The following is a 13,825-nucleotide window of genomic DNA, read 5'->3' as shown; positions in this document are numbered from 1 at the left end:
ATACACACACACACAAACACACACCCCTTCGAAGCAGTTACTATGCCAAGCTAATTTGAATGGGTTGGTGATGCTGATTTAGCTGCCTTAGGTCTTCATCTATATGCAGACTTGCACAGAAATAACTAAATCAGTTTGGACTCTCTCCTTTTGTTATTTCAGTGCAGGTCTGTGGGTAGACCAGCCTTTATATGTACTGAGAGTGAGCTCTTCTGATACTGTAAATTAATTCTGCTGTCCTCTCTTTACCCCAGTGTAAATTCCATTGATTTCTACAGAGTTGCTTATTATGGCACATTAGAATCAGGCCCACAAAGTTAAATTAAAAAGTACATAAAAGGCACATCATACCAGAGATAATAAATCAAACAAACAAACAAACAGAGATGATTAATGAATAAATAAGAATGGCAAACCTCTACCGAGCTCCTCACTAAGCATGTAACAGTGCAGCAATTTGAGCCAACATTTTAACATATGCAGTGGGTTGTTACTTTGAAAGGCTGACTACTACACTGCCTTTTAAAAAGTGTAGTTATACTCTGAAAAGGGACAATAAAAAGGAAGCTCTCGAGTTCTAAATGTATTGAGCTTTCTCTCATTAACTTGCAGAGCAAATCCGCTGAGTTCATGAGTCACTTGCTGTATACAGAATCACAGAAACGACTGAGAAGTCATCAAGTCCAGCCACTTGTGCTGAGGTAGGACCAAGTAAACCTAGATCATCCTTGATGGGTGTTTGTCCAACCTGTTCTTCAAAACTTCTGTGATGGGGATTCCACAACCTCTCTTGGAAGCCTATTCCAGAGTTTAACTAGAGTTAGAAAGTTTTTCCTAATGTCTAACCTAAATTTCTCTTGTTGCAGATTAAGCCCATTATTTCATGTCCTAACTTCAGTGGACATGGAGAACAACTGATCACTGTCCTCTTTATAGCTGCCATGAACATATTTGAAGATTTATCTGGTTCCCCACTTGCCTTCTTTTCCCAAGACTAAACACGACCAGTTGTTTTAACCTTTCCTCACAGGTCAGGTTTTTAAAAACTTTTAGTGTATTTATATGTAATGACGTTTGTACGTAACTATATATAATCAAAGGAGAAAAATAAATAAGTAAATGGATGCACAGAGATTAGAAATCAATTTTGTTTTCATTTCTCAACTGTACCACATAACCTGCTTGACAACAGTTACATTCTCTCTGGCTTATATTACGTAAGGCATAATGAAATTAACATTCATCAATAAAAATGAAAAAAGTGAAACCCAGCATAAGGCACTGTTAGTTTTGACGTAATACTGCATCTGCTCTTTTCAGCTTTTCTTCACCTATCAGGTTTATATAATCTCAGGATGCTTTACAAACATTAACTAGAGCCTGACTAACACCTACAGGTCTCAGAATAGAACCCAGGAGTCCCAGCTCCAACCACTAGTCAGAGCTTCCTCGACACACAAGTGTGGGGTTTTTTGAGCCGTAAGCATAAGACCCACCAGAGAGACAAGGTGGGTGCGGTGAGATCCTATCTAATATTTGGGGACTGACATGGCTACAGTTACACTGCGTAAGACCCACCAGGTAACAGAAACTAATCTAGCAACAACCTCCTCCTCCTCATCCTTTCATTGCCTAATGTCATATTGGATGGATTGCAGTGGAGTGATATGTAATAAAGAATCTCACTGCACCTGACTGCAAAGGTGTAAATGTGTAAACACAGAAAAGTGGGAGTCAAATGCAAGCATGTCAGAGCAGTAGTGATTTACAGTTACAGTGCATAATCGACTTTAGGTACGTATCTGGCCCCCAGATGCTCGAAGGTGTTTAGGGATTTAACTCCCATTGGTTTCAATAAAAGTCAGGAGAGCTCGGTACCTTTGAGGATCGGGGCTTATCCACTTCACAAACTTTAACGTGTTTAGCCTCAACACCTCTGTGGGGTGGGAGGGGGCAGCACTGTTATCCCTACTTTCCAGATGAGGAACTGAGGCCCCAAGAGACTAAGGCCCCCGATTTTTAAACAGAATTCAGGCATTGCTGCGCTAAGCATTGCAATACTTAATTGATGTAGGAACCTCATTTTCAAAAGGGATTTAGGCACTTAGGAGCCTACATAATTTGGATATTGGCTCCTAATCCCTTTTGAAAATGAGACAAGGGCTCCTAAATCAGTTTGGTGTTGCAATGCTGAGTGCGTATCATTACAAATCTGGGCCTGAGTGCCCAGGGCCACACAGGAAGACTGTGGCAGATCAGGGAACTGAACTCCACTCTCCCCAAGCCTACCCTAGTGGTCTAACATCCTCTCACACAGAATAAATTTATTGTCCATCACCGTAGCCACTTGCCCACATTGTCTTATTATTTACATTACACTATCTTACTATTTACGCAAGTGAATGACTACACAAGTGGAGAATCAGGCTCGATACGGTCAGTTACATTGTGCGCCGTTTGATGTGCCATTAACCCTCCCTTCCACCATGAGTGACACATTCCTCTAGTTCTAGGTCAAGCTAGAGCACCAATGAAACCACCTCAAGAAAACCCCACCGCTGTTTGTATTGAGAGGTTAATACCGATGATCTGTGGTAGGGAGTAGCCGTCTAAGTCTAGTAGCACCGTCCCTGTCTGTAGACACGTGCGTAGTTCAAACAGGCTGTGCAAAGATAACGTTGACACATGAGGTTTGCTCCATCTCTCCCCTCCTTCTTCCACCTTTTCTTCGAACTTTATCCACCTGAAACAACAAAAGCCACAGGTGTGATCGGTACAGGGTACAAATGCATGGCTGTAAATTGCACATCTGTCCAAAATGTGCACCAATCAGGTGATCAGGTACCAAGGTGATGGGTACAATGTAAGAACTTGAACAGAATAGATCTATCACAGGGCAGCTGCTGTACAGCCTTTGTGCATTTTACAGTTAGATATATTTATCAGCAATAATCTGGATGAGTAAGAGCGGAGGTGCCTGGAGGAGCCCTGGGCTGGAACAGCTGAGGACTGAGAGGCATTGGCAGAGCATGGTTCAGGGCTGGGATATCTAGAAGAGTCCTAGGTCAGGGTGGTGGTGCATTGGCAAAGCTTCATAGCTAGAGGAATCTTACAAGAGCTTTATCAGCGCTATGTTATATGAAGCACTCCTTTCATGAGTCCAATTCACACATGGTTTTAAATGACCTTTTTTATTAAAGGGAGGTAATGCTTCACATGAACATAGATAGCACTTTCCATCTGCCAAGCGCTTTACGAGCTTTCACCAATTCACCCTCGGACCATCTCTGTAATGTATGTCTGCATACTACAGATGAGGAAGTGGAGGCAGAGAGGTTAAGTTATTTGCCTAAAGTCACATCATCTGAAAGAGGAACAGAACCTGCTGGGTTGGTAAATCTCACTGCTGGGATCAGGCCCTCCCCCCTCCTCTTTCTCTCTCAACATAATACTTATGTTGCTATGAAAAAAAATTGATTGTAAAGTCTTCAAGGCAGGGAAAGCATTTTATTGGTGAAGTGCCATGTGCATCTATGAACTAATAATGTGCTTATGCATACAGCGAACAAATACTAAAAGGACGGTGTCCCAGCGTGCCTGGAGCAAGGTGTCTGATGAGCTCTTTGCTCATCCTTTAACAATTAATGTTCAACCCCCAAAATTGGTCACCTGAGCCCTTAAACTTCAAGACAAAACCACTAGTTTATTGGACCCCTTCAGCTGAAGGTGCAGTTAGATGGTTAGGTTCTGAGGGCCTGGAGTTCTGGGTTAGGGCTTGGGGAGCTCCCCTCCTCTCCCAGCTTCATCCAGCACTGCCCCCTACAAAGAAGCAAGCAAGCCTTCTTATATCGCCTGGTGGGTCCTGATTGGCTAATAACTCCTCCCACTCCTCTTCTAGCCCCTGGAGGACCAAGTCTTGTTGGTTCGGCAGGTACCAGAACCTGAATGGCAGTGTTCTGAGTTCTAACTCATTGCCCCTCTTTCCCAGCCAACGGTTTTCCTTTGGGTGGAGCGTGTTAGGGTGGTGATGCTGCATTGGGGGCAAAAAAGGCCTGGTACATCTGTCGCGGTAGGACACTGGAAAATTCATTTAATCAGCTTGATAGTGATCAGAGTTCCCAAAACCTTGACCTGCTCTATTCATTTCAGGGATGGGTTAATTACATTTTGGCTGCGTTATGTGTGTGAAGGATTTCAGCATCAGGAAAATGTGAAATGGCAAATGAGAGGATGCAGCATGCTGACTAAGCAGTTTCATGCCCGGTTATGTAGCATTTATAACACACCTCCACCATTCAAGGTGATTAAAGCGCTTTTGAGACATTTGTTAATTAACTCTATTGGGGCGATTAGACCATTTTTCAGTGACTAAACTGGGATGCTGAGCTAACCTGACGTCACTCTCAGTGGCAGAAAAGAACTTAGGAGCTCTCCCTCCCCGTCCACTGCTCCAACCTCTAGACCCACAATCCCTTCCGAGATCTGGGAACAGACCATAGAAGTCTTGACTTCCAGACCCTTCTCCAACTATTAGACCATGCTCTTCTACTAGACCTGAGAAAGGAACTCCAGAGTCCGGGCTTCCTGCTCCAATCACTAGACAACGCTCTCTCCCTTTTAAAAAACAAAAACAAAACTCTTCTGCTTTTAATGTTCTGCATCAGCTTCTTAACATTCACCATGAAGAGGAACACAAATAAATGAATGAGAGCAGATTTCTGCAGGCTCCCTGAGAATATGACTCGTGCTCCAATTAAGCACAAGTAATTCTCGGCAACGCGCCTGTATTTATTTTGGAAATAAAGCTGCTGTTCCTTTAAATCAGGTTTGCAGAGACCCAACTCCACGAATTCTCATGGATTAGTCAGTCTAGGGCTTAACCTGGCAGCTTTTAACTGGTACAACTTGGATTTTAGCTCATGTCACTGCAGTGGGGACAGAGGGAAAGAACAGAGGACAACAGGGGCTTTTAAAAAAAAAAAAATTAGCAACAGAGCATATGCTAATTCTGCCTGCAAATACTGCAAACAGCTGTGGATTATCCAGGCTATGGTCAGGGACATACATACCTGGTGGTTCCTCCTCCCCTTTAGGTTGGCATTTACCTGGATTAGAGATCCAAACTAATCCAGGTAAATGCAGAGGGGAGGCAGAGGGGAGGCAGATTGACACACTTCAATGCTTTTTTCCCAGCGGGAGAACTATTTAGATATTTTTTCCCACTGCAGCTTTGCTGCTCATTTAGGATTCTGGGATTCATTGCTCTTGAAGCCGGGAGGTTGAGGGGGATGACACCCAGGATTCCTCCTGGTTAACAGAGTAAAGCAGCATTCGCCCATTTAGCGGCAAAGAAAGGAAACAGATTCTGGGTGCTGTAAGTCTGATTCAGGGCAAGGCAACAGGCTACTGTTACCTCACCCAGATTTTGCACAAAGTGTTTGAAGAAATATGGTGGCTATTGTCCTGTACTACTATTGTAGTATGATGGACTGTGAAGGCTGATTGACAAACAAAAGGCCATTAATGCAGCCAGAGAAGGAGACAGTGTAATGTATTGGTTAGAGCACATGCGGTTTCTAGTCTCAGCTCGAACATGGACTTAATGTGTGATCTGGGCAAGCCACAAATGGCCTCTGGAGGCCTCAGTTTTCTGTGCCAAACCTGACACACAACAGGGCCTGCATTAGGAAGTGCTGCGCACCCAAGACTGAGAGCTGCGGGAGTGTAACATCTCTGATAATCGGGCTCAAGTCGGGCTGAGCAATCTGAAGCAACCCTAAAAAGAAAAAAAAAAACTGGCCCTTAAACTCTCTGGTGCCTCAGGTTCCCCTCCTGTCAGAGGGCAACCATAATAGCTACTCACCTTTGGAAGGCACTTGGAGATCTTTGAATGAAAAATGATACATGAACACAAAATGATGCTTGTTAAAACTAGAGAAAGGCAATCAGTGAATAGTATTTTAAATAAATACATAAAGCTGGGAGGGCGCTATACTGGAACCGAGTCAGGAGATACTGCAGAGCTTTATTTAGGAGAAATTCAAGGAATATTTTAAAGAGCATCAATGTGAGATTCATTATTCAGGAAGGAAAAAGTCCTGGTTTGTTACATTTTTCTTCCTACCACAATGTAGCTCCTTTCACCCATTGATCTCAAAACTCTTTACAGATATTCGTTAATAAACCCTCACCATAGGTCAGCTTTAGCTCTCCTGTACTATTTACAACGTATCACTGTCCTGTGTCTTTCACACTATAGCAGAGGTGGGCAAACTATGGCCCGCAGGCCACATTTGGACCGCGGAACCGTCCTGCCCGGCCCTTGAGCTTCTGGCCAGGGAGGCTAGCCCCCGGCCCCTCCCCCACTGTCCCCTCCCCTCGCAGCCACACGATAGCGTGAGCAGCTCAAATTTATTGTCGCTTGTGAGCGGAGGCAGGATTTCACTTCAGATCACAAAGTTAAAAGGCTTGTGCCTTCACCCCCCCCGCAACACACAGTCCAGTATCCTGCCTATGGTTCTGTGAGAATTTACACCAGATGACGATCTGCTCACTACTGCTTCAAAGGAAGAAGACACCCCCTAATGCCCCTTTACAAGCTGCAGTACTCACGGAGATGAGTGAGATTCCACCACCCCATCCTTAGAGGTTTTTAAGGCCCAGCTTGACAAAGCCCTGGCTGGGATGATTTAGTTGGGGTTGGTCCTGCTTTGAGCAGGGGGCTGGACTCGATGACCTACTGAGGGCTCTTCCAACCCTAATCTTCTATGAGAAAAATTCCTTCCTGACCCCTGCACTGAAGCATGAGTTCCTGCTACCTTTGGCCTATTATGTTTTATCATTTGTGTGACAGTTGCACCTAGAGGCCCCAAGTGAGGTCAGGGGCCCATTGCGCTAGGTGCTGTACAAACACACCCTGAAGGTAGTCCCTGCCCCAAACAGTTTATAATCTGAACAGACTTAGTGTGACCAGGTGTCCAGTTTTCGACCAGAATGCTGGTCCCAAGCCAGAGCCCTCATCCCCCCCCCACACACCTTAAACCCCTGCCTCAACCCGCAGCCCCCTCCCACATTCCGAATCTCTTGGCCCCACCCCCCAACCTGGAGCTCAAACCCCTCATCCCCAGCCCCACCCCAGAGCCCACACCCCCAGCTGTAGCCCTCACCCCCTTCCGCACCCCAACTACCTGCCCCAGCCTGGAGCCCCCTCCCGCACCCTGAACTCCTCAGCCTTAGCCCCACCCCAGAGCCCACACCCCCCGTTAGAGACCTCACCTCCTCCCACACCCCAACCCCCTCCCCCAGCCCAGTGAAAGGGAGTGAGGGTGGGGGAGAGTGAGCCACCAAGGGAGGAGGAATGTAGTGAGCGAGGGGCGGGACCTCAGGGAGGGGTGGAGCTAGAGCGTTCGGTTTGCTGAGATTAGAAAGTTGGCAACCTTAAACAGACTAGACACCGTCACCACAGCAAGTGTAATTTATAAGCATCGTTATCCCAGGCGTGGCAATCTAGCATGCAATGCCTCACCCTTGGCCTTTTTGCGCAGTCAGCTTTCGCCCCATGTTAGACTCCCGGAGCCAAGCCCACACTGTCTTGATGGCTGCTTGGCTCTGAAGATGAAGTTTCCTGTTTAGGCTTGCCAAGGTTTTATTTGCAGGTAGTGCTCACGCAGCGAAGGAGCTGGCTCCCCGCAGCTAAAGAGGCTGTGAATTCCTGACCCAAGGAGAGAGGAAACAGAGCCTGCAATTCGGCAGCTTTTAAACCTGCAGTGGAAAGGCTCGCGTGAAGTCCTGGGCTGCCCCTGGAGACTGAAGCCCTCTATCTCCAGAGTGGGTACAGACCAGCCAGTAGCACTGTAACCTTCTCCCCACACTCTCTCGCTAATGCACCTGAACCCACTCCGACTGGGTGAGAGGGAGTCCAGTCTCCATGGCCTATTCACTCCTTGGCCTCACTACTGAGGCTCCTGGCGAGAGGGCTGATTAGTGTCAATTGTGCTGATGACTTTTAGGCCAGTTAAACACACCTGCCGCCTCAAGGGTCTGGACAGAGATCCATCAAACTCCTTCTGTAACCTGCATCTCGGAGAGCATTAAATTCTGGCACACACCTAGCCCCACAGAATAAGGGTTCATCATAGAAAGGAATAAAACCCTTTGGGGAAAATAGTTAAATGGCTCCCTTAGGAGTGACCAAAAATAATATCATCTATTAGAAACATTAACCTGTAGAATGCTGGTGTTTTAATCCAGGCTGGCAAGAAAACGAATGCTTAGGATGTAGATTACATATGCCCAGTCTCCAAAGGGTTAAACCACATTCAGCAGACACCTACCAGCCCTGGGGTCGTAGCTCCGTGCGATTATGCTTCTGCCAACAACCCAAACACTTAGGATATGTCTACACTGCCCATGATGGGGCATCCACACTGCATTGTAAGCATGGGTTTACAATTGCTGGATCCGGGTCTCACAGTCATGCTAACACATCCATACTGCACGACACAGACCTTCTGACTTGGGTCTGTGGCTTGACCTGTGTCCACACTGCACAGTGACAGGGATTGGATCCAAGTCACAGTGGGACTTGGGCTCTGACCCACCCCCCCCTTAGTAAGATTCTAGGGCCTGAGTGCCTGATGACTTGAGTCAGACTGATCTGGGTGTAGATGGAAGCAGGGAGGAGGTGGGGATGGGAGCTTGGGCTCAAACCTGAATTAGAGTCCTGGCTTAGTGTGCAGTGTAGACATACCCATATAGAGCCAATTTAGTGTGCAGACAGGAAGACCAAAGGAAAATGAAATACCACCCTAGGGAGGGATTTTCCAAATTATTCAAGTGAGTTAGGAGAACAAGTCTCATTGAAAGTCAGGGGGACTTGTGTGCCAGCTCACTTAGATGCTTTGGGAAATCGCTTGCTTCCAAAAACAGACTAAAAGTTAACTAAATCAGTTGTCCAAACAGGCTCAACAATGTCTAATGCCTCACACACATGCAGTTTCTTTGGATCCTCGCTGATGGGACAGGGCTGGATCCTGCCAGGCTGGGCCACGTTCTAAGTGACACCAGTTCCCACTGAAAATAAAGGAAGTTGATGGACTTAGTCATTGCAGAATCAGCCTAATAGTGATGAAAACACTTTGTGCTTCTAAGTACCTTTCATCCAAAGATTTCATACAGCTTGCTAAACATTAGTGAAACAAGCTTCACCTTTTAAGATAGGGACGATGACCTACATTAATAGATTCCAAGATCAGAACAGACCATTGTGATCATCTAGTCTGACTTCCTGCCTAACTCACGCCATGGAAGTTCCCCAAAATAATTCGTAGACCAGAGCTTTTAGAAAAACATCTAATCTTGATTTAAAAATGGCCACTGATGGAAAATCCACAACTCTTGGTAAATTGTTCCAATGCTTAATTACCCCTGGTTCTCATGGGTACTTTAATTTTCCTGATATCTGCTGGGAGAGCAATACAGCGGTGCATAGACAATCCAGGAAGTTTTTGGAAAGCGTAGGGGACAATTTCCTGGTGCAAGTGCTAGAGGAGCCAACTAGGGGGGGAGCTTTTCTTGACCTGCTGCTCACAAACCGGGAAGAATTAGTAGGGGAAGCAAAAGTGGATGGGAATCTGGGAGGCAGTGACCATGAGTTGGTTGAGTTCAGGATCCTGACACAGGGAAGAAAGGTAAGCAGCAGGATACGGACCCTGGACTTCAGGAAAGCAGACTTCGACTCCCTCAGGGAACGGATGGGTAGGATCCCCTGGGGGACTAACATGAAGGGGAAAGGAGTCCAGGAGAGCTGGCTGTATTTCAAGGAATCCCTGTTGAGGTTACAGGGACAAACCATCCCGATGTGTCAAAAGAATAGTAAATATGGCAGGCGACCAGCTTGGCTTAACGGTGAAATCCTTGAGGATCTTAAACATAAAAAAGAAGCTTACAAGAAGTGGAAGGTTGGACATATGACCAGGGAAGAGTATAAAAATATTGCTCGGGCATGTAGGAATGAAATCAGGAGGGCCAAATCGCACCTGGAGCTGCAGCTAGCGAGAGATGTCAAGAATAACAAGAAGGGTTTCTTCAGGTATGTTGGCAACAAGAAGAAAGCCAAGGAAAGTGTGGGCCCCTTACTGAATGAGGGAGGCAACCTAGTGACAGAGGATGTGGAAAAAGCTAATGTACTCAATGCTTTTTTTGCCTCTGTCTTCACGAACAAGGTCAGCTCCCAGACTGCTGCGCTGGGCATCACAACATGGGGAAGAGATGGCCAGCCCTCTGTGGAGAAAGAGGTGGTTAGGGACTATTTTGAAAAGCTGGACGTGCACAAGTCCACGGGGCCGGACGAGTTGCATCCGAGAGTGCTAAAGGAATTGGTGGCTGTGATTGCAGAGCCATTGGCCATTATCTTTGAAAACTCGTGGCGAACGGGGGAAGTCCCAGATGACTGGAAAAAGGCTAATGTAGTGCCAATCTTTAAAAAAGGGAAGAAGGAGGATCCTGGGAACTACAGGCCAGTCAGCCTCACCTCAGTCCCTGGAAAAATCATGGAGCAGGTCCTCAAAGAATCAATCCTGAAGCACTTACATGAGAGGAAAGTGATCAGGAACAGTCAGCATGGATTCACCAAGGGAAGGTCATGCCTGACTAATCTAATCGCCTTCTATGATGAGATTACTGGTTCTGTGGATGAAGGGAAAGCAGTGGATGTATTGTTTCTTGACTTTAGCAAAGCTTTTGACACAGTCTCCCATAGTATTCTTGTCAGCAAGTTAAAGAAGTATGGGCTGGATGAATGCACTATAAGGTGGGTAGAAAGTTGGCTAGATTGTCGGGCTCAACGGGTAGCGATCAATGGCTCCATGTCTAGTTGGCAGCCGGTGTCAAGTGGAGTGCCCCAGGGGTTGGTCCTGGGGTCGGTTTTGTTCAATATCTTCATAAATGATCTGGAGGATGGTGTGGATTGTACTCTCAGCAAATTTGCGGATGATACTAAACTGGGAGGAGTGGTAGATACGCTGAAGGGCAGGGATAGGATACAGAGGGACCTAGACAAATTGGAGGATTGGGCCAAAAGAAATCTGATGAGGTTCAATAAGGATAAATGCAGGGTCCTGCACTTAGGACGGAAGAACCCAATGCACAGCTACAGACTAGGGACCGAATGGCTAGGCAGCAGTTCTGCGGAAAAGGACCTAGGGATGACGGTGGACGAGAAGCTGGATATGAGTCAGCAGTGTGCCCTTGTGCCAAGAAGGCCAATGGCATTTTGGGATGTATAAGTAGGGGCATAGCGAGCAGATCGAGGGACGTGATCACCCCCCTCTATTTGACATTGGTGAGGCCTCATCTGGAGTACTGTGTCCAGTTTTGGGCCCCACACTACGAGAAGGATGTGGATAAATTGGAGAGAGTCCAGCGAAGGGCAACAAAAATGATTAGGGGTCTGGAACACATGACTTATGAGGAGAGGCTGAGGGAACTGGGATTGTTTAGTCTGCAGAAGAGAAGAATGAGGGGGGATTTGATAGCTGCTTTCAACTACCTGAGAGGTGGTTCCAGAGAGGATGGTTCTAGACTATTCTCAGTGGTGGAAGAGGACAGGACAAGGAGTAATGGTCTCAAGTTGCAGTGGGGGAGGTTTAGGTTGGATATTAGGAAAAACTTTTTCACTAGGAGGGTGGTGAAACACTGCAATGCGTTACCTAGGGAGGTGGTGGAATCTCTTTCCTTAGAAGTTTTTAAGGTCAGGCTTGACAAAGCCCTGGCTGGGATGATTTAATTGGGGATTGGTCCTGCTTTGAGCAGGGGGTTGGACTAGATGACCTCCTGAGGTCTCTTCCAACCCTGATATTCTATGATTCTATACCCTCACTATTGAAATTTTAGACCGTATTTTCTAAGTTTGTCTAGCTTCAGCTTCCAAACCATTGGATGATGTTATATCTTTGTCCGCTAGATTGAAGAGCCCACTGCCAAATATTTGTTCCTCATGTAGGTACTTGTAGGGCTTGTTTAATGGTGCCATTGTCCGCAATAGAGGGGCACCTGCATGCTGTGTGCTGACCCATGTTTCAAACAGAACTATGTTACCATGCATTAGGGAACTTTTCGTGCATGCCAGCCGAGTCCACATCACCAGTTAGCGTGCAACACGCTGGTGGGCTTTAGAATCTACACCCCTGTAGTATGGACTAAGGCACCGGGGAGGCAAGCCCATAAACTGTGATCAACTCATCCCTTAGACTCAAGAAGCTCAATTTATTGAGGTTATCACTATAAGGCAGGTTTTTGAAACCATTATTCTTTCTTGTGGCTCTTCTCTGAACCCTCTCCAGTTTGTCAACATCCTTCTTGAATTGTGGACAGCAGAACTGGACATGGCGCCAAACAGAGGTAAAATACGTTATCTAATATTACTTGAGCTTACAGATGCTGAGGCAAGGAAAAGGGAGTGTCTTGCCTAAGGGTCACACAGCAAGTCAGTGGCAAGATCCTCTGTCTTGATTCCCAGTCTCTCCCCCCACCCCCTAGAGAATACTCCCTTCCTGGAGTTGGGAATAGAAACCAGGAGTCAATTCCCAGACCCCCCCCTCCTCTAACCACTAGACCCCACTCCCTGTCCAGAACTGGGAACACAATCACTTGCCCAGTGGTTCAAGAACTTTAACACTCAAACCACCAAACTAACTGTGATTTCCTTCTGCACCTTGACTCCAGTAAGTCTTTGCAGGCAAAAAAACCCTGTGATCATGGCAAGGAACTATCGGTTTTAGTAGCCATCAGGTTTCTGCAAGGTGAACTTTTTCAGGGTGGTGGGTAGATCTGACCATTACCCAGTAACCTTTATCTATCTTAGGTAGATGGAGATCATAGAATCCCCAATATCATAGTACCTGTGAATGTCACAGTCTTTAATATATTTATCCTCACCACATCCCTGGGAAGCAGGGAAGTGCTATTATCTTCATTTTACAGATGGCAAATTACGGCACAGAGGCCCTGATCCTTAAAGGTGTTTAGGCAGCTAACTCCCATTTAAATCAATAGGGGTTAGGCTCCTAAGTCCCAAGGTCACATGGGCTGTCTGGGGCAGAGCATGGATTTGAACCCCGGGGTTCTGGACCACCCACCTCTGCATGGCACGCCGATACAAGAGAGGCACCACGCTAGTTGGTACAGAAAAAATGGGGTCAGTAGGACAGTGTGTGCCCATCTCATTGTCCCAGTAGCTGCACGCGTAACTCCCTGGGCGTCAGAGAGCAAGCACGTCCCCTGGCGCTGGCCCTAAGTGCACATTAGACAAGGTCATTTTGCGGCACAAGTGGGATGCCCCTGGTGCACGTGGGCAAGACGGAATTAATAAAAATCTATCTTATTAACTGCCTGACCTCACCCCATCGATCCCATTCAGAATGGCATGAACATACACAAATCCCTTTGTGTTACAACAGAGAAAGGGCTCAGCTGAGCTCAAAAAGCCATCTAAATCCCTGGCGCAATAGTGACTCCTTTTTCAAAGAACGAAGCTCGCTAGGGAAAAAAAAACAAACAAAAAAAAACCTAATAATGCTTACAAAACTTACGCTAGGAAGAGAAAATTCCACATGGATTTGAATTTTTTTTACTTGGTTAAGCTCATAATTCCATAAAACGAACACTATTTGTGGTTCCTCTAATACTTTTATTAAAAGTTTGGGGTTTTTTCTTTTCTTTTTTTTTTAAGATCTGGAACAGCAGGGCACGTTAACTCTTTGGATGCCCACGGAAAGTGAGAATGCAGAAATATTAGACAGATTGGGCTTGATTTTTCCACGGTCTT

At 46.2% G+C, this 13,825-nt stretch overlaps 1 protein-coding gene across 14 annotated transcripts in view; it reads right to left on the bottom strand.

The window, feature by feature from the left end:
• SLC4A5 (solute carrier family 4 member 5) overlaps positions 1-13,825 on the bottom strand; it is a 126,862-nt gene that overhangs the window by 75,981 nt on the left and 37,056 nt on the right. For all 14 annotated transcript variants that reach the window (XM_073325092.1, XM_073325096.1, XM_073325094.1 and 11 more), the window contains exon 6: positions 2,583-2,743. In XM_073325092.1, the coding sequence (XP_073181193.1) occupies positions 2,583-2,743 (161 nt within the window). The remainder of the gene's footprint in view (positions 1-2,582; positions 2,744-13,825) is intronic.

Source organism: Lepidochelys kempii, chromosome 26 (assembly GCF_965140265.1).
Source record: "Lepidochelys kempii isolate rLepKem1 chromosome 26, rLepKem1.hap2, whole genome shotgun sequence".
Taxonomy (NCBI): Eukaryota; Metazoa; Chordata; order Testudines; family Cheloniidae; genus Lepidochelys; species Lepidochelys kempii.
Note: the sequence above shows the minus strand (reverse complement) of the source record. Positions and strands in the feature narration are given on the sequence as shown.